The sequence below is a fragment of the Hipposideros armiger genome, unplaced genomic scaffold (genome assembly GCF_001890085.2).
Source record: "Hipposideros armiger isolate ML-2016 unplaced genomic scaffold, ASM189008v1 scaffold_240, whole genome shotgun sequence".
In the NCBI taxonomy this organism is placed as follows: Eukaryota; Metazoa; Chordata; class Mammalia; order Chiroptera; family Hipposideridae; genus Hipposideros; species Hipposideros armiger.
In genome coordinates, this window is record NW_017731590.1 from 764,514 (window position 1) to 785,923 (window position 21,410).

Below are 21,410 nucleotides of genomic sequence, written 5' to 3' on the forward strand. Positions count from 1 at the left end.
TATATATATATATATATATAATTGACTGAGGGAATCTGTTTTATAATTGTATTGCTACTGTTGCTATTATTCTAACAGTCAACAGTCAGTGGTAACGTAATATAAATAGGGTGCTTGTTAAATAAGTAATAAACTAAAAACCTGAAATCAAATAAAGATAAAATATAAGGCTTGCACATACCCCTTTAAAAAATAAAAAAAAGGGCACAAGTGCATTGGGAAGGAATCACATAGACTTAAGAGGGTTTTTAACTGATAATACCGGTAAGTAAAATAATAGAATGATATGACTACCAAGAACGTTATTAAAATCTGAGGTTTAATAAACAATACAGCATGCAGAATGTGAATTTCAATATCCCCATCTTACTGATCAGACCTTAGTTAAACTGTCATGTTCAATTGTGAGAGAGTGTGAAGAAGCAGAAGAGCTCTAACTTTGCAGTCAGACAGCCTTTGAATCACATCATGATTCCAGCATTAACAGCTCAGTGATACTGGTAAACCACTGAACTCAGTGTTTTCATTTATAAAATGGAGTAATGATACTAGTAGTTAAACGGCTGCCACAAGTGTATGTGACAAATGCCTAGGAGAAGGAAAGTAAGTGTTAGCTGCTATTGTTGCTGTTTTTATTACTCATTTCTTATTCTCTTTATAATAACATTCTCAGGATTGTCAGAAAAACATTAGCAAAACGCAAAATGAACATCTTTCTCACCTGTCCGCTATACTCCCTGGCTGTACTTCCTTCACAAAAATATCAACTTTTCCCAGATTTTGACTTCTAAGAGCCACCACACTGAATCCAAGGCCTCCAGTTGAAGGCCGTTCTATATCTATATATTCAATTTGCCGGCCCTAAAAAAAGGGAAATTAGAAAAAAAAAAAAAGAACAAGTCAATGACGTACATTTAACCAACATACCCTTTCCGAAGAACTGAAATTGCCATTTTGTGAATAGCACAGAAACAGCTTCTCCTAAGTCATCTCTATCTATAAAACCAAATAAACTCAGCATTTCAGTAATAAATTGCTTCTGGAAAGCTTCTCCTTTGATTATTTTCAGTAGAACATAAGGGGGAATGCATAGTGTTCTGCAACCTCAGGGAATAGAAGAGGTATTTTCACACTTCATTCACATTAAGAGATGAATCCCAAGGTGGATAAAAATTTCAATGTCCTTTCCCACAGTAAATTTTAAATTACTTTTTACACTGAATTTCTCTAAGTTCTTTTGGTACAAAATATATTTTTAAATGAGGAAAGCAAATTACATATATCAAAAATATGCTAGTGGTTTAGCTTAAGTCAAAACCAGCTGCATTTTTGTTTTTAATTCTATTGTGATGAATTAATATTTTATTTTAATAGGTTAATTAAAAAGATTATGAAAAGGCCACCATTCAAATGGCTTCTACCTGTGACGAACAAATATTTTATTGCTTTAGTTAATAATTACATTTATAACATGAGAACTTCACAAACATAACTCACAAAAGCATCACATAAAATTATTAGTCAAATTAAGGTGAAAGAGCTATAAAGTCAAAAAAGGAATTAGGTATAGAACATTATTTAACTCTCACACTTTAAACAGATTCTTTTTAACTTTCAAACTCAAGTTCCATTTTTTAAGACACTAATTAGAAGGTGAAGTGGAAAACACAAAACATTCCTAAAATATAATTGCCTATTATTTAATTTTTAATAAGTATTAGGGATAACACTGAATTATTCTTTAAAATGTTTCCCTAGATTTTCCAAATTATATTAGTTCTAATTCCCATTGTTTTGATATAATATTAAAAATAGTTTCAAAAGTGTTTTATCATCTATATACATATTAATTTTCCTCCTATGATCAAAACCATAAGAATCTCTTTCCTTACAAGTATAGACAGAGATACATTGAATTGGAGTCATTATCTAAAAACTCTCCTCACTACACACATGGATGTTTTCCCTATATAATTTTAAGCCAATAGATCTTCAACACACAGATGAGAAATTATCGATTCCTCCTAATAATACAAAAACAAGAAAACAAAACACATACATAGTAATACATTTGAAGGCAAAAAGGGTGAGTGTAGGTTTCTTTTTTAACCTATCATAGAAGAAATAAAGCTAAATATTCCCATGACAAGATAACTTTACCTGAGCCATCTGTTGAATGATTGAGTTAAAGTCTTCACTTGCCAACTTAGGGGTCCAAGGAAGTAACCCAGAAGCAGTTGAGTTATTAGAGGACCTTTGGGCATTCCCATTAGTAATGGCACCATCCGTGAACACTAATAAACCTTTCCTAGAAAAATCAAAGTTGGCTGAACAATCCGAGGGTATATGGCTGAGCTGTTGGGGGGAAAAAAAAATCATCAACAGGAACCTAAAGAAAAGAAGTTATTTCTATTTACTAAATATTATATTTTACCTATCACATGTGTAATGGCCATGTTAAATACATACTTGTGAAAAAAAATTAGGTACAGATACATGAATCTGTGTATTTATAAAGCTATGAATTCCAGTTAGTATTTCACAAAATGTTTAACAGCTTAAAATTTGTTCTTGTTTTCTGCCTTCTACCATTACTTCAAGTTTATAGCATGTACAACAACAGTTCATTACATTTCACATACACAGATACATTCAATCATATAAACACACATGTAGGACACTGAGTTATTTTGCATTTATCTGTACAATTCCATGTGGAGCCACAAAAAATTGCAGGTAGTACATAACAAAAATAACAATAACAGAACCTACTGAGTACTTGCTATGAACAAAGTACTATACCAAAACTTTCATGTATTACCTCATCTAATCTTTGCAACAGCCCTATGAGATATTATTATTCCATTTTGTGAATACGGAAACTAAGGCATATAGGGGTAAAGTAGCTTGCCCAAGATTAGTAGAAAATGAGTCACACAGCCACTGAAACATTAGTTAAAAAAAACAAATGGTGGGGGAGAATTCTGTAATTATGGGGAACAGGAAAATAGAGGTTAATTTTTTAAATATAATTGGCTGATATGAATGCCAACACAGCGGAATAAAGGTAGCATCAAGAACAAATGTCAATGGGCCGGCCGAGTGGCTCAGTTGGTTAAGAGCTCGCTCAAGAGCTTGAGCTCTGAGTAACAGTGGTTCGATTCCCGGCCCGAGCTGAGCAGTCGCTGAGCTGCCAACTGGTAGCAGGATGGCTCAGCTTAAAAAAAAAAAAGAACAAATGTCAATAGGTCCTCACTGAAAAAATCAACCCATAGAAATGCTATGAAAACACTCATAGGAAAAAAAAATCACAGGGGTTTTAGAGTTGAGTGGATAAAATATGATTATGTATACAACAACTGCAAACTATATAAATATAAAAGATTATTATGATGAAATGGTTGGTTAAGTCCACTGTGAGTCCAATAAGAGTGATAGATTTTTGTGATCTTTCCCAATTTCTATTGCTACCAATAGCATTCACTGTTGTGATATGGGATTCATCTCATGATCATGGACTACAAAAGCTAACTTCAATATGGGGAGTGCTAAAACTATGGTATAAATTCTGATTTAGAGAAAGAAATTCACAGAAAGACATATGTGCAAAGTTTAATCCTTAATTAGTCATTTAAGAATCCCTCACTAAATATTTACAGGAAGGCATTTTGGTTTATCAGCAAAGCACATTTTTTTCCCCAAATTCTGTTAATTTTCACTTAACAACTCTGCCACCTTATCTACAATTACATCTAAAATTCTGCCCAGGGCCGGCCGAGTGGCACGATGGTTAAGAGCTGGCTTAGGACGCCAGAGGGCCCCGGTTCGGATCCCACATATGAGGTTCCAGTGACACTGCGCTCTACAGCTAAGATGCTGAACAACAGCTCAACCTGGAGCTGGGCTGCCGTGAGTCGCCGGCAACGGCGTAGGCTGAAGAACAAAACAACAACAACTTGTCTGTTCCCCTTCCCCCAATTTCCCAGCGCTGTTCCCATCCCCCAATTCCCCAATAAAAAATCTTAAAAAAAAAAGTCTGCCCAAATTTAATCTATAATGATAGCTACTATTCAACCTCACCTTCTAGAATAAATTACTTAAAATCAATTTGCCATCCCTGACCCTAAAACACAGCAACCAAGAGGACAGTTAAAACTATTTATTTATATCACTTTAAGTAGAGATGTTCTGTGTCCTGTAATTCAACAACTATGAATTTAGAGCCTGCAAGAATCCAGGTACTATGCTGTATGTAGTGGAGGAAACACAGATACTATTAAAATACCAGGCATACTGCTTCCAAGGACTTTCTAAACAGAATATCTGTGACATTTGATAATTATTTGATAAATATTTGATAATTATTGAGAGGTATAAATAATGTGCTACAGGGCATGAAAACTTCTTGCTAGAAAAAAAGACTTCATGAAAAAACATATTTAAATACTTAAATACTATTTTATAATTTTGAAGAAAATATTAACGACTCTCAAAACATCTGATGTTTACATATTTAAATATGTATAAAACCCATATTCCAAAGCCATACACATAATTTACTATCAATATTTTTAAACTATCCATGTCCACCATACCCACAGGTCACACGTTCCAGTACACTTTCTTTGCTGAATTGAGAGTATTTAGAGATAAGTCTGTCTCTTTCTCTATCTCCTGTCTTTCTTCGCTGGTTTGAATATATTGACATGTAAAACTCTGACGGGTAACTTACCTGCCCTTTGAGTTGTTTGATGGACTGCTGAAGTGTGAGTATCTGGTTGAAGAGAGGGCTCTTTAGTGTCTCATAAAACATAGACAGCTTCTCATTCTGCGACGTGTCACCCTTCTCCTGCAATTTCACTTTCAGGCGATCCAGAACCTGCAGGACCTGCAGTTTATCTTGTTTGAAGAAGGACAACCAGAGTACAAGTTAATCCCTTCTCATATTCTAATTTTGAACCATTAATTAGTTTACTGATAGAAGTATATATTCATATACCTGTAGCAGGATTTTCAGGCATTTTGAATTAGTGTCTTCAATCACTTTAAAGAAACCTAAAGAAAAAATTTAAATTACAAAAGATGATTTACCGTTAGTATATACACGTCCATAGTCCTGTATAAAATTTAAAGAAAACCTCGAGAACATTCTTGATCAAAAGACTTCACTCAGGAAATTCAAATTAAAACCACAATGAGGAGCCACTACAGTACACCACTACGATGACTAAAAGTAGAAAGCAAAACAACAGACAATACTAAGTGCTGACAAAGATGTGAAGCAACTGGAACTCTCATATGTCGCTAGCAGGAATGTAAAATGGCACAAACACTTAATTGTTTGGCAGTTTTTATAAAACTAAATATACACTTATTACATGACCCAGCACTTCCACTCCTAAATACTTAACCAAAAGAAATGAAAATATATGCCCACGAGAGACGTGTACATGAAGGTTCATAGCATTTTTACTTTTAAAAGTCCCAAACTAGGAAAAACCAAATGTCTAATAACAGATAAATGGATAAACAAATTATGGTATGTGAACATGATAGAATACTCAGAAGTAATATGAAAAAAAATTACTGAACACATAGCATGGATGAATCTCAAAAACAGTATGTTGAGGAAAAGAAACCAGACACAAAGGATAATCTGTATGATTCTAATCATCTGAAGTTGAATCTATAGCTACAGATCAGTTTCCCAGGGCAGGTGGAAATGAGTTGACTGGGAAGGGATCTGAGGGAGCTTTTTGGGGTGATGGAAATGTTCCGTTTTAAATTGGGTATTGTTTACACAGATGCATACATTTGTAAAAAAAAAAATCATTGAACTATATATTTTAAATTGGTACATTTTAGTGTATGTAAATTATATTTTAATAAAGTTGATTTTTTTAAAAGGATCCTGGGCTGAAAAAGAACATTCAAATTAAGGGATCAAGAAGATTCTAAAGAGATTTGAAAAAAAAAAAATATCCCCAAGCTGCGCAAATGATCCAAGACTCTTACCAGTCATCTAAGAGAATTCCCAAAAGGTAACCAACCAATATGGCATTTTCTATGGATAATGTTTTTTAATTCCAGTGGTTTGCTCAAACTAGCCTAAAATGTAACTGAAATTTAAAAAGATAGCAAACCCTCTGCTATGACCAAAATGGCACTTTCACAGTGATCCTTTTTACCAGTGGCACACTGCTATAATGAACCATCAAAGAAAGAAGGGTTAAAATTTTCTTATATCAGTTCACTTGCTGAATGAGATCTTTACCTTCTAATTCAAGGTCATTAAGAAAACACATTAAGAGCCACTAAGGGATGCCACTGGCATTGATAAAAGGCCCGTGTATTCCATCCAAATGTTCACTGGATTCAGTAACTACCAAAAGAACTGCTGAATAGGGCATCACAGAAACACTTCTGATGTGTTCAGCATCTCAGTTGTGCAAGCCTTACAATTACCCATTGACAGGTAAGTGAAGAGAAGGGCAGTCCCAATGGCACTGTCCTTTTCTATAGCAGCATACAGCCCAAAAAGATTGACAACAGCAGCTTTGTGGTCATTAAAACAGCAACCTCTCTAAATTAAAGAATGCAAGCTAAAACTATGGGATGCTATTTTTACTATCGGATTGGCTTTTTTTTTTTAATTAAAAATAGCTTGTACTCTAGGCGTCATGGAAAAACAGGTGGGAATATAAATTTGCACAATTTTTTAGGAGAGCAACATAGCAATATCTATCAGTATTTTAAATTTACATTTACTTTTTTACCCAGAATATCTATTTTTGAGTCTCTCCTAAAGAAATATTTGCAAAAGGGCACACAGACGTATACAAGGATATTTACTGCATTGTTTTTAATAACAAGACTCCTGGAAACCTTGAACTATCAGAAGTAGTCAGTCATTAAAATAATAAGTAGTTCTGCCTATATTGAAACAGGACCGGGACTGAAGCAATTAACAGCAAGCCTGTGGCTCACTCCATCAGCTGGGGATTCCCAGCTTGATACCATACCAGACATCCTTGCAAAAAATCTAAAAGTCTTTCATAGTTAAGAGTTCCTCACTTTAAAATATCAGGAAATACCTGATCTGTCTTAATTGCTTTTTGTAAATCATCTGAGAATGAATGAATGTATGGACTTTTAAGGCATGGCTGGCTGTAAGATGGAAGATAATCACAGACATTTTCTATTTGTGTATCTAATAGAGTATAAAACTTGAGATTTCCCCAACAGAAAAGGTTTTGAGAAAAACGTTTCTGGGGGGGGGGGGGGGTGACCGGTTAGCTCAGTTGTTTAGAACGTGGTGCTGATAACACCAAGGCTGCCGGTTCAAGACTCGCATGGGCCACTGTGAGCTGCACCCTCCCTATAAAGAGAGCCAACTACGCCATTGTAGCACGAAAGCAATGTGACCAATGACCATGGCTGCTCCCTAATAAAATTTTTTTGAAAAGAAAAGAAAAAAAACGTTTCTGTATATATTGTTCAGAACTTGTCTGATAACACCTTCTCCTCCCACCCCCCAAAAAAAAGTCCTAAGCCTGAATTTTACTCCTGCAAACAAATTAAAAATTGCAGTAAAAGTCTGTCAGAAATACAGTAACAAGTGACTTAATGTCAATTTATATGTAACTATTTTATGTTGATATGTCTATCTATATGAAACTAGCTATTTATGTTGATGATATGGCCTAATGTGGAAAGTGACATTCTTTGAAAGCTGTGATTACAACTGGGGCCTTCTCTAGCAAGTAACGTCTGCGTCTGGCTCCCATGCCAGCCTCCTGCCTATAACCTCTGAATCATGAGTAAGGTTCTAGTGCTGTAAAATCTCTCATTTACATGAGTATGCTTTGACAATTCAACCCTTTGTGTTAACAAAGAGACATTATTTAATATAAACAACTAAGTAGGGAAAACAACAAGTTTCAAGATATACGCATTACTTTCTACTTTTCATAAGAAAAAAACGCACATATTTGTGTGTATCGGTTTCTAGACTTAGTCAATTTAATATTAGTGTCTACTTCTAGAAAGAAGTGGGGCTAGGGAGATAAAAAGTTAGACTTTTACTTTACAGATTTTAGTGCTATTTGAATTTTATTTAAAAAGCATATTTTTATAGCTTAAAAAATAAAAGGGAAAAAAAAACATAATGGCTCTGATGGTCTAATGAGAGAGTAAGCAGATTCATAGCAAGAGAATGACAACACAATAGGATAATTATATTGTAAGTCATATATGGACAAGAGCGGAGGTGTGTCCCATGGGCTAAGAGAAATTATAAAGGGAGAGTGACGAACTCTGTCTATGGAAGTTTGGGAATGCTGGAATGAGAACATTAGACACCTCTCCCAAAAAAAAAAGAATGGGGTATAAAAGTAGCGTAACCATTTGTCTTCTTTCGCCTAAGGTAGTCTCAGATTACCCAGCATCATTATCAATAGGTCTCCATTTCAGTCTCAAAAGTTGCCCCCGTTTGAATGACGTATAGAGCTGCTACCAGGTCAGGGATTCTCAAATTTTAGCATGCATCACAATCACATGGAGGGCTTGTTAAAACACAGATTGCTGGGACCCACCCCCAGTGTTTCTGATTCTATAGGTCTTGAGACAAGGCCGGAGAATTTTCATTCCTAACAGTTTCCACGTGATCCTGAGCTGCCAGATTAGACAGCACAATTTGAGAACTGCATACAGGTATAAAAGCGCATGGCTTTCTGTGAGAAGAGTAACTAGCTCCCAATGACCTAGTATAAGGTCTCTGAAGTAGCAGAAAGGGCAAAACAAGTGGTTTATTTAGACCAGTGTTACTGCTAGTGTGGGCTGCAAATTGATGCTTGGCCACAAACAGGTACAGTAGCAAAACTGGGAATAAGCATTTGGAAACCATGCAATGTAGCAGGGTAATTGATATCTATTAAATTTAGTGATTAAAAAAAAACTTGACTTACCTTGTACTTCTTTTTTATTTCATTTTTCTGTTTTTATAATCATTTATTTTACAAAAATATCAGCCCTTGAAAGACTGAGTGGGAAAACTGATTATTTGAGAAGCACTGGCCTAAATAAGACTACTTTGAGAGGGGCCTTGTAAATAATGCTAAGTAGACTGGTCTGTATCCTGTAAGCAACAGGAAGTAATTAAAGGCTTTTAAGTAGGGAAGTACTGAGCCCAGATTTCTATTTAAAAAGGTAATTCTGGTAATACGATAGATTAGTGGTCGTCCAACTGTTTTAAACACACATTCCCATCAGCAAAAATATGTTCACCATTCACTTTATTTTTTATAAACTTATACTACTATATTTACATGTCATTGTCTTTTAAGCCATATATAAAATATACGGCTTTTACCTGACAGGAGAGTAAGGTAAAAACTAAAAAGTAAGATCTTATTGTCACCTTCCTACCCTTCCAACGGATCATCCTGCACATTTTGGAAACCATAATATAATAGAGAATCCCTCAAAAAAGGGTAAAGGATAGAAACGGGTTGGCCATCCAACTCTGACTCATATTTAATGAAGGCTAAAACTATGTCCACAAAGCAGGCCTGGAAAATTGCTACAATTCCATGGTGTTGAGTAATAACCTAAGGACGGGGACGGAAGTCTAGTAATATGAGGACAGAAGAAAGAAATGTAGCCCTACAGCTGAACATCCAGCAAGCAGCACACAGGCGAAGTGTAACCTACGCCTCGCTCATTTCACGGTCGTAGGAACTCTTCTGCCAAACAACTTTGACCTATTTGGCTAGGCTCAGGAACCAGCTCGGCTGAAGCAAGGAATTTCAAGTTTGTTTAAACATAGTAAAGCTGAGTCTAACTTGTCACAAATCGGCTACCTACAATAGGTTATAGTCTAAACATTAAAACGTCAGTTTTCCACTGTCCTCATCATTGTGCAGCTTCCAGAGAACGAATAGCTCGGCAGCTCCCACTCTGTCATTGATCAAGAGAGTTTGTCACCATGAATTCTTCATGTCTGGTTCACTGTAGGATTTGATTAAAGGAAATTATTATAATATGTGGCTTTAAAAAAAAATAGCCCTGTCCTTAGCCATCGCCAATCAATGGAATATTTTTTTTAAAACTGATGCATAGATAGAAATTTAATTTGCTGTACATTTCTAGGTGGAGGAAACTTATTGAAGATTTATTAACCTCCTCAGTTCAAGAACTTAGGAGAGTTATGGACCCTGAGAAACACACTTTTCAGACTCTCAACAGTACTCAAGAATGTAACTCCTCAAGATATCTTACACTTCTATCTCAAACTTAATAAGACATCTCATGCTTCTATCTTGAAATTTTGAAAGGAAAAAAGATCACTGGCAATCTGTCTGGAAAAGTATAGATATTCAGCCTCTAATTGCAGGTGTGAATTGGGCAGATCACAATTAACCTGCATTTAACTCCTCAATGGGAATTCCTCAGGGCTCAAGGGGATGAGAGAATTTGAACAATCTAAAAGCTATTAAATGGGCCAGCTGAGTGGCTCAGTTGGTTAAGAAATCACTCAAGAGTTTGAGCTCTGAGCAACTAGCGGTTCGATACCCGGCCTGAGCTGAGCTGCCACTGAGCTGCCAAAAGGTGGCAGAATGGCTCAGCTAAAAATAAAATTAAATTAAAAAAAAAAGCTATTAAATGTAAATGGAGTCATGATTTCAAAAGTAATTCAACAATTGAAGTTCATAAACAACGTTAACTTTCTATTGCGTCCTTTGGAGTGCGAAGCTCAGGTTGTATCTAATTATCATGGCTTTGGCCTCAAAGCTCAGCATTTGATTTACTCATTAAATGGGAAACAAACTCTCCCAGCCAAAGAGCAATGGTGGCTCTTCACTCCAGCTACAAATAAACACCTCTGCTGTCATGCTAGTGCAGATTCAAGATATGTATCCTAGCCTTGCGTCCCTACCAAATAATAAGGCTTTTTCTAAACCCCTTAGATGTAAAAAAATACTATATTTTTGGCTGCTGCCAAAACACTATACTGTATTCCTGGCATTTGGGAAATAGATATATAAATTCTATAGACCAATCCTGAAGTTTTGGGGCCATGTGCCTACACCTCAGGCAATGCTTAAATCCAAATAATGCTGGACATTCAGGACATGCTGAAATTGAAGCTGAAAGACACCACATTAAACTTAGAGTCAGAACTGAAAATTGAGTCAGTTCTTCAGCATAATTCAGTTGGCTAAATACTAATTTTCTCATTGAATTTTACTCAAAGTTAATGCATCCAATGCATATCAATATCCTGCCTGTAACTTGACCACTGTGTATGAACAAAGTTAAACTTTTTATGGTATGCTTTTGTATTCCTATTGGTGGCAGTTTTCTCCAATGATTGGAAAAAAAATATATATATATATATATCTGGGCAATTTTTACCTAATAGATCTCTGATGGCACAGCCAGTCCCTTACTGAAAAGACCCAGGCATTCATACCCTTCACTAATGATGAGTTTCCACCTCAAATAGTCTGTTCAATTCTCCCCACACCACAGATTGTGTGCCCTTAACTTCTCTCCAGGGATATGGTCATGCCATTTCTGGTGTGCTTGTAATATTCTAAACAATCCTAGCAAATTGTGAAATTGGCCAAACTAGGCTCTGGACACCCTTCCCATCCATGTTCACCCTACTTCCTCCTCCTTGCCTTTCCCCAAACACCATTTTATCTGTCACTAAATCAAGTAACTAGTTTTCTTAGTGCCTACTATGTACAATGCAAGGTCATTCGGTACATCTCATTTATCTTCTTAACAATGTATCATCTCTATTTTGCAAATGCAGAAAACCTCCTACAATTTCAAAAAACAAGAGGGAGAGCACTCTGAAAAAGGTGAAGACAACATAGATGCCACTAAGACAGGTTAGTTAATATAATATCAGGCAGTCAGGAATTCCCTGGTAAACTGAGCAAAGATAAGAAAAAACTGGCCATTCCTTAAATTAGCCATTCCTTCAAAATGATAGGGTAACTCCCTCATACTGGAATAGAGACATCAATCATGCCCCAGAGCAACAAAGCCATTTTGAAGGACATTACGAAAGGCCTTCCCAAGGCTGAGCAACAGGATAAATCTGATAAACAGCTTAATAACAGGCACCAGTATTTCAGCATTCCCCCTTCCAGGCAGGAAAAAAGTATAAAACTTAAGCCTTCTACCCTAGCTAGTGGGCATCCCATTTTCCGGGTACCCCCTCTTGCTCAGGAGCTGTAACTTTTCTCTAGCTTCAATAAAACTATCCTCTGCTACAAACTCTACCTCTCAGGTCCATGTCTCCATTCTTCGGCTTCACGAGACTACAATCCCAGCACAAGAAATATCCTACATCACCACTAAGGGGAATTAATTTCAACTTGGAGGATAGGGAAGGTGAACTTTAATGACTTTTTCAGCAGATAACTACTTTAAAAATGAGAGTCAGATATTTCAAATTTTCAGTAGAGGGAATGTTTATCAACCTGACTCTCAGCATCCACTTAACTCATCTCCCTCCTACCACATTTTGTCCCTTGAGCTTCACTAGAAGCTCCAGAAAAGAACTCCAAAGGAAACCATCTTTCTCAAGGTGGAAGCCCTGCCCAGTCCCTATCATCAAAGCCACACCCATGAATTAGGAACTAAAGCAAAATGAAAACTGGTCGGTCCCTGAAAGGCTGCAGACCAGGACCTAAAGGCATCCTACCAAACACTCAAGGTGTGCAGAGCGCCAAAGCAAAGGGCCAGACTTTGGTTTTGTTTCTTTAAGAGTAAGACAAACATTAGAGAATGTTACTCTCACAGAGATTGTACTTCTTTTAACCACAAGGCAATTTTACAAATGCATGCAATCAATAACAGATAGAATTCAAATCTGAAATTCTTAAAACGTATTCTGTTTATAATATTATTGTTTGGCAGGTTTTTAAACTATATAAATGGTAATTATACTGTATAGTTATCCTTCATCAATTTGCTTTTTTAGTTCAACTTTATTTTTATTTTTATTTTTTTTAATTGGGGAATTGGGGGAGGGGAACAGCGTTGGGGACTCAGGGAAGGGGAACAGACAAGTTGTTGTCCTTTTGTTCTTCAGTCTAGTTGTGGAGGACTTCNGCGATTTTTACAAGAGAGCTCTAATTTGCTGAATACCATTGTGCTTGGAGTTTGAGACTCATTGACCTAGTAGGCTGAGTTCTTTTTTGGCAAAAATGTCAAGGTGGTTCTCTCTAAGAAAATAATTGGGCAGTATTAAGAGTTGTGCTTTTTAAACCCAGAGAGAAGTGGCTGAGCATATAGAAGTATGAGGTGATGATAACTGGAAAATATCTGTTATTCCTGGCATAAAAATGAGGTTTTCAATAGTGATTCAAAAACCTTCAACAGGTGTTGGACTCTATCTCCAGAGACATCTTATGAATTCCCTACTTTCCCCATTTTAGTGTCAATAAAATATTTGGGAAACAGAAAAGCACCCCAAGCATTTTGAACATCTGTAAGAGAATAATTATTGTATCTGTTTCCAAAAGCTTAAATTCCTATTGGGGAGACCATGTAGACCCATCTAAAACACAATATTCCCTGCAGTTTGATGGAAAGTACTGTAGGCTTGGAACCAGGAAACCTGGATTTTACTACCTATCACTTATATGACTTTGAATAAGTCACACAAACTTTGAGGCTCAGTTTATGTTTTTGAAATGTGCAAATAATAGTCTCTACCTCACAGGGTTATTTGTATTACATGAAATTGTGTATATGGCTATACTTGGGGCCCATAAATTAGTTCACTCAAATCTTAGGAAACTGATTTTTTTTTTTAAACTTTGAAGCTCTCTCAAAATAATTTGTTAAAGATTTTTATTTTCATTTTTGCTTTGTGCTCTGTGCTTATACCCTGACTGATGCTGTTTAAAGATGGCGTCCTCTGCTAGAGCTTTTAGTATATATTAAGTTAATAAACTTTTCCTGTAATAAATTAATGTTCAGGTATTATTTAGTCACATTGAAAGTATGTTTGTGCTTGTGGTTTTTGACTTGGATAAACTAACACCTCTCTTTACATATGAATATAAACATGAGTATATAATATGAGATATTAAAGACAAGATGATAATGTTTCGTGTTGGAATGTAGTTCATATTTCCTTAACTTTTCTTACATATATTTGTAAAGATCCAAAAATAAATGATGCTACACAAGAACCAGTTAACTGTACAAACTACACAGCTCATGGTAAGACTTCCAGAAACATGTCCTTAAAAATGATTTTTAAAACATTATTTCATAGATAAATGTATGATCAAAGTAATTCATTAATGTGTTTTTAAAGTTATAACATTATCATTTAGTTTCCAGAATAACTTAAAATTGGAGAACTGGCTAGGGGATTAAAAAAAATTATTATTCTCTTTAATTATGTAAACTTGGAAGTTTTATATTTTTATTACTTTTTTCAACCTTTGGAATCAGTTTTTATATCTGTCTTGATGCCCTTTATTTACCAAGCTATGTTATGCAAGGGTGCTTCTTTAGTTAGGTTTTTAATTACTCAAAAANGCACGCCAGCTGCCATCCAGCCCCACTGCAGCCTACGTCGTTGCCAGCGACTCACGGCAGCCCAGCTCCAGGTCAAGCTGTTGTTCACCATCTTAGTCGTAGAGGGTACAGCATCACTGGCCCTCATGTGGGATCTGAACCGGGGCCCTGCTGCTCAGAGCTGGCGTCCCAAGCCAACTCTTAACCAATGTATCACTCGGCCGGCCCTAGTTCAACTTCATAGTTTTAAGATTTAGTCATGATGATATACGCAGTTCCTCTTCACTGATTGTAACTAGTAAATAGTATTCCACTGGAGGAATACTCGTCCATAATTTATTCACACCATCTCCTGAGCATTTAGATTGTTTCCTTTTGGTCACTAACACAAAAAAAAAGGATCAGAAATAAATATCTACTTCAAGAATCAACTGTTTCCCAGTTGATCCAATAACCAATTCTTGAAATATGAGAGACTTTATAGCCTGTAAGTTCTAAAATCATAGAGACCTGCGATCTACTCCCGGGACCAGCACTGTGGCTCTTCTGGCCAATTGTTGAAATCTCCCTACACCTCAGTTTCCTCATTGGTTAAATCAAGTTAATAAAAATTACTAAATATTTATAGTTGAAAGGACTAAGACATTATAAAGCATTTGGCCTGGCACACAGTGCACATTCAATAAATGGTAGCTACTATTATTTTAAAATCTCTTTAAAATTAAAATTATTTATGATATTTGGGGGGGCTTCAAAAAAGCTAATAATTATTTTAGCTGAGATTTTGCTGTGTAATCAATAATGATTATTTATTGAATAACTGAACAACAAAAAGTTTCACCAATGCAATGAATACAAAGGAGGGTGTGGGGAGGCCTATAACTTTGGAACTTAAAAAAAAATCGATTCATAAATAGGAATGTAAGTGTTTCAGTAAACTAAACCCTCTTAAGGATAAACTTACTCATAGTGAATCCTAACCCAGTGCTCAACAGAAATATAACATGAGCCACGTAAGCCACTTTAATGTTTCTAGTAGCCACACAAAAGAGGTAAAACGAAACAGGTTAAATTAATTTTAATAATATTGGGTTGTTGGAAAAGTCATGATGTATTTTTTCTGTTTTTCATTGCAAAAATGCGTCACGACTTTTCCGACAACCCAATATATTTTACTTAACCCAATCTATTCAAATTATCATTTCAATATGTAAAGAATATTAAAAAATTAAGGAGCTATTTTAGAATTTTTTTTCACTAACTATTCAAAATTTGTGGAGTATTGTACATTTACAGCACATCTCAATCCCTACTCGCCCTATTTCAAGTGCCAGATAGTCACATGTGCTAACCATGTTGATGGTACAGTTTTATCCTACACCTTCTCAGAAAGATCCCTGTACAGTGTTTTCAGCAAAGACTTTCATTTATCAGCTAATATGGTCTCTATGCTTTTTGTCAAAGTAACTATTAGCGATAACACTCACAAACTTGAGTTTTTCCCAATAAAAGTAGCACAACTGCATAATTTTATCAGAGCTAAACATCAATCACAGTGGAAAAGCAAAAAGTGGAAGAAGAATGCCTTACAGTTTACAAGACACATTCTTTAAGATTATTTCATTTCAGGGCCGGCTGAGTGGCACGATGGTTAAGAGATGGCTTGGGACGCCAGAGGGCCCCAGTTCGGATCCCACATATGAGGGCCAGTGACACTGCCCTCTACAGCTAAAATGCTGAACAACAGCTCAACCTGGAGCTGGGCTGCCGTGAGTCCCCGGCGATGGCGTAGGCTGCGGCCCCTGTGGCAGAGGGTGGCCATGGGCTACCATGTGTAGTGAGCGGCCAGCAGCCACAGTGAGCGGCCGTCCAGAAGCCTGCGACTGATCTGCCTCGCCCGGGAAAAGCGCAATGATGGTGCCAACTTGGGCCAGTGAGGCGGCGTCCTCCGCGACTAGACTGAAGAACAAAAAAACGACAGCAGCTTGTCTATTTCCCTTACCCCAATTCCCCAATGAAAATCTTTAAAAAAAAAAAAAGATTATTTCATTTCAACCTCCCCAAAACCTCAGTGAGGTAGATCATTTACAAATGGGAAAACAGAGGACCAGGGTCAAGTGACTTGCCAAGAGTTAGATGGGAAGTGGACCCAATTCCATGTCTCCAAGTTCTACTGGCTGCAAGGCTGTACAAACGCAAAAAATAAACAGGCTCTATGCCTGCAGCACAAATCTTATCCTGATGACTAAAGAAAGAGTATTGACACGCTCTAAATTTCTCTCCATTTGCACCAGAACCTAAAATGATGCTTTAAAAAAAGACATCCAAACCTACACAAAAACATATGTGAAAAACAACAAAAATATAGCAACGGTCAAGCAATCTCAAATATTAAGGTGGAATAATCCTGTTTCTCAAAAAATTTACTCTAGTACCAGGGTGGGCAAAGTCTTAAGTAAACAAATTAAACCCCATTCTGGCTTCCCCAGCCTAATGTACAAGTATGCTTGTTAAACTTTAACAAAGCAAGTAAATTCAAACTGCTTGGCTGTTTGGCTTAAGGATAATTATTAAATGCCTTCAAGTAAAAATGCAGTTGCAAGGATTACTGAATGCTGAGCCACTGTCTCAGAATCACACAGTTCGAAGTGAACTCATTATGGGCAAATATAGATTTTTCTTTTTAAGAACACTAACCGAAAGGCAATATACCATGATTTTATTAGTGGTTATTTTCAATGGTAAATCGGTTTGTGTGTGCTTTTAGTTCTTTTCCTGAAAATTCTCTCCAATTTTTCTACAATGAATCTATGTTAGCTTCATAGTTATAAAACTATTAATAAATCTGACTTGAACTTAGTAAGGCATCTTTAAACACAGATGAGGGCTTCAAAAAAATTTCTTTTCAACTTTAAACAAAACTATTATTCTGATGGCAAGATCATCATATGTGACTCTTAACAAGATCTCAATTAACACAGGCAAATCTTTTCAGAACTCAGTTTATAAACTCAATTTATAAAGTTATCTTCCAGCTCCGATATTTATTAATGTTCTAATTATTTAAAATTTTTAATAATCCTTATAAAGTCCATTAGAGGCCTAGAAACATCACGTTCATTTTCGCTACAAGTCACGATCTCGCCTTTTTCTGATGCTGCAAAATGAACCGATTTGAGTTTTTACCCCTACTCCTCCCCAGCCTTCCTTTAAAAATGATGTGTGCAGTTCTTTAAAAAAGAACTGGCAGCCAACAGGAGCTCAGGCAGCCTAGAATGTGGTATTACCACCCTTGGTATAGTAAAGTTTCTTTTTCTTCTAGCTCTCCAGAAGTCTTCATTCATTTAAGAAACATTTGTTTGTCGTGCACCTATTGATGGCCAGACTCTAAACGCAGCTGAGCAGCAATCAACAAAGAAATAAGGCCCCGGAAGGCGCACGCACCCTCGCAATCGCGGAGACAAACCAGTAAACAACTAATTCGAATCCAAAATGATAAGAGCCATCTGGAGATAAGACAAAGTGCCAAGTGAACATTCCATAGGGATATTAATTCGGCCAGCTAGGTGTGCCAGGCCAGCTGGGGCGCTTTGGAGAAGGCGGGGAAGGATCTGAAAATGCTTTCCTGAGCTTGACTTAAAGCAAGAATCCACAATTTCTCCAAAGGCTGGAGGTCAGCGCACTTTCCGCCAGGTCCTCCCCATCTATAAAGTGAGGCTAGCAGAGTCTCGGCCTGACTGTCGGCCTGGGAATTCGGCTGCGTGACGACAGGCTCCCAGAAGGGGCCGAGGCCAAGTCGCCCCCTCGCTGGGGTGTAGGCAGCCCCGCCTTCTCCCGGTCCCGGAGGCAGGCCACTACCTCTTTATTCCTTTCACCGTCACCGATTTAGGAAAGACTCCGCCCAGCTCTGGGGGCGCTGCGCAGACATCGATCTGGGTGCAAAATTTGATCCCAGACTCCCGGAACAGAAGTGCGCCGAGATTTGAGGGCCGCCAGGGCCTGCCGAGGCAGGGCGGCTCTGCAGCCGCGGCCTCCGGCGAGCCCTGCCCCAAGGGGCGGGAGCCCCGGTGGGGTCACCCGGGCCGATGCAGGAGGACAGCGCCCCGCACCCCCCGCGGGCCCCTCCGAGCGCCCATCGGCGCCCTCAGTCTCCCGTTCCACCTCCTCTTGAAGGGTGGGCGGAGGACAGCCAGAGAGCAGGCGTCTTGGGAGCCGGGGAGGCAGGCTCCCCACGCAAGAGGAGGGACTGCCCCCCGTGGGCTTCGAGGCGCAGGGACCGCGAGCGCAGCGCGCGCCCACACAGCGGGATCCCCCGCTTTACCTGGTCCGGTGAAGGCGCGGGTGGGAGCCCAGATCGGGCTGGCGGGTTGGAGGGCGCGGCGTCGGCCCTCCCTCACCTGGGCGGAAGTGAGAGGCCCAGGGTGACCGCGCCTCACCTGGCAAGCCCTCCCCTCGTACCGACCTCCCTGCCCGGGGCGGGGCGCCGCGTTGGCGCGGGCGGTGGAGCCTAGGGCTGCGGGAGGCCGACTCGGGGGAGCAGACACAGCGGCCCTTGGCTTCTCTACTTTCTGCAGGTTAAGTTCCCCTGGGCAAGGGAGGGTTAAAGAGCCTGGACTAGGTGGAGGGGGGCCGAGCGGACAGATAAAACACTTAGCGGTGGGGGCAGCCCACCACTACTGGAGTGGGGAGGTCGCGGGACTGGTGTTGCAGGAGGCTGAGCGGAGAGCGAGACCCAAGATCTAGGAAATTAAAGGAGGATATTGAGGAAAGGATTTGGTGGAATCAGCTTAGCCCCTCGTTATCCCGTTCTGTCATTCCTCCTTGTTTTTTCTATATTCTGTATTTTTTCTATATATGCTTGTTATACTCTAACAAGTATAACTGGAGGTTATTCCCCGCCCCCCACCTCACCCCCCTCACTTCTCTGAGAAAAGGAAACAAACGAATCTAGCAATATCTACCTGCAATACTCCCGGCGCTAAGCATATACGTTACCTCAATTACTGTGTGAAGAAACTGCGCACCTGACAGATTAAGTGATTTGCCCAAAGTGTGGGACCTAGAGGGGGCCTTCTGACTCTAAGTCCAGTCAGTGTTGACTTCGCTGTACACCTGAACATTTTTATTTTTTATGTCAGAGCGACTTTGAGAAAGACCTGTGTAAAACCTACAGTGGCATTATTCCGCTCTCTTTAATGTAACTAACTTGAGGATTTTGATGCTAGGCATGTTACTTTGTCTAATACAGTCCACAGTTTAACGATAAAGAGAATCGATCTACAGGTATGTATACATTGAATAAATGCAGCATTTGTTAAGCACTGTGATTGACTAAAATGTTAAAAATGGGATACTGTCCCCGCAGATACTGCATATCTACAAAACAACTGCAACATAAGGTCCTCTGTTGTAAGATCATGCACTTGGTACTTAACAGTGTAATTGTTAGTTTGCTGCTCTTAACAAAAGTATCACTTGTTAAGCCTGGTAAAAAGATACACAGTTTTAACATGGTCCCTACCTCTTAGGAACTAACAAGCTATTGAGGGACATAAACTTATACAATAAATTACCGAATAGAATGAAGCTGGAACTTCCAGAAAATAAAGAGATCTATTATGCTTGTTGAAAGCACCTGTTTGGACTTAAACAAGACTTAACAGGTGGTGGGATTTGCTTAATGGAGAATGGGGAAGGAAATGCTTCCCAAGTCAGAGGGGCAGCGTACAGGTGGAGACCAGTTATCTCAAAGCATCACTTTGCAAACATGTGGGTTTCTTCTTACATTTGGTGATGGTTATAAACATGTTCCCCCTTTTACCCGCCCCACCCCCACCCCCCAGCATGCACAGCCTTCCCCATTATCAACATCCCACCAGAGTGGTGCATCTTTATAATTGTTGAATCTACACTGACACATCACTATCACCCAAAGTCCACAGTTTACATTACGGTCCACTCTCATTGTTGTACATTCTTTGAGTTTGGGCAAATGTATAATGACATGTATTAACTGCTCTAAAAATCCTCTGTGCTGAACCTATTCATAACCCACCTCAACTCCTGGAAACCACTGATTTTTTTTATTGTGTCCATAGTTTTGCCTTTTCCGGAATGTTAGATAGTTGGAATTATACAGTATATGGTCTTTTAAGATTTCTCCTTTTACTTAGTAAATGCATTTAAGGTTTCTCCATGTCTTCTCATGGCTTGATAGCTCATTTTTCTTTAGTATTGAATAATAGTCCATTGTCTGGATGTACCACAGTTCTATTTATCTGTTCACCTACTGAAGGACATCTCAGTTGCTTCTAAGTTTTAGCAACAATGAATAAAGCTGCTATAAGCATCTGTGTGCAGGTTTTTATGTGGACTTAAATTTTCACCTACTTTGGGTAAATGCCAAGGAGCTTAAATAGGATTTTGAATATGATATAGGGTTGTTTTTTTTTTAATGAAAGATTAATCTAGAAGCAGTGTGAAAAGTAGATTGATAAAGTTGGGGAGGGACCCTAGAATCAAAAAGGGGAAGGAAGAAGCCACTATAGCAAGGTACACAAAAGTAAGGTACACCTGAAATAAGGTGAAACTATAGGATAAAAAAATTAACACTTAAAAATATCAGTTGCGGGCCGGCCGAGTGGCGCGATGGTTAAGAACTGGCTTGGGACGCCAGAGGGCCCCGGTTCGGATCCCACATATGAGGGCCAGTGACACTGCCCTCCACAGCTAAGATGCTGAACAACAGCTCAACCTGGAGCTGGGCTGCCGTGAGTCGCCGGCGACGGCGTAGGCTGCAGCCCCTGTGGCAGTGGGTTGCCATGGGCTACCGTGTGTAGCCAGCAGCCAGTGTGAGC

At 38.5% G+C, this 21,410-nt stretch overlaps 1 protein-coding gene across 1 annotated transcript in view; it reads right to left on the reverse strand.

Annotated features, from left to right (window-relative positions):
* PATJ (PATJ crumbs cell polarity complex component) overlaps positions 1-19,165 on the reverse strand; it is a 351,381-nt gene extending 332,216 nt beyond the window's left edge. The window contains exons 1-5 of the mRNA XM_019655480.1: positions 18,875-19,165; positions 5,000-5,055; positions 4,733-4,899; positions 2,161-2,355; positions 722-861 (exon numbers count right to left, since the gene is read on the reverse strand). Of these exons, the coding sequence (XP_019511025.1) occupies positions 722-861; positions 2,161-2,355; positions 4,733-4,899; positions 5,000-5,021 (524 nt within the window). The 5' untranslated portion in view covers positions 5,022-5,055; positions 18,875-19,165. The remainder of the gene's footprint in view (positions 1-721; positions 862-2,160; positions 2,356-4,732; positions 4,900-4,999; positions 5,056-18,874) is intronic.
* Between the last annotated feature and the right edge of the window lie 2,245 nt (positions 19,166-21,410).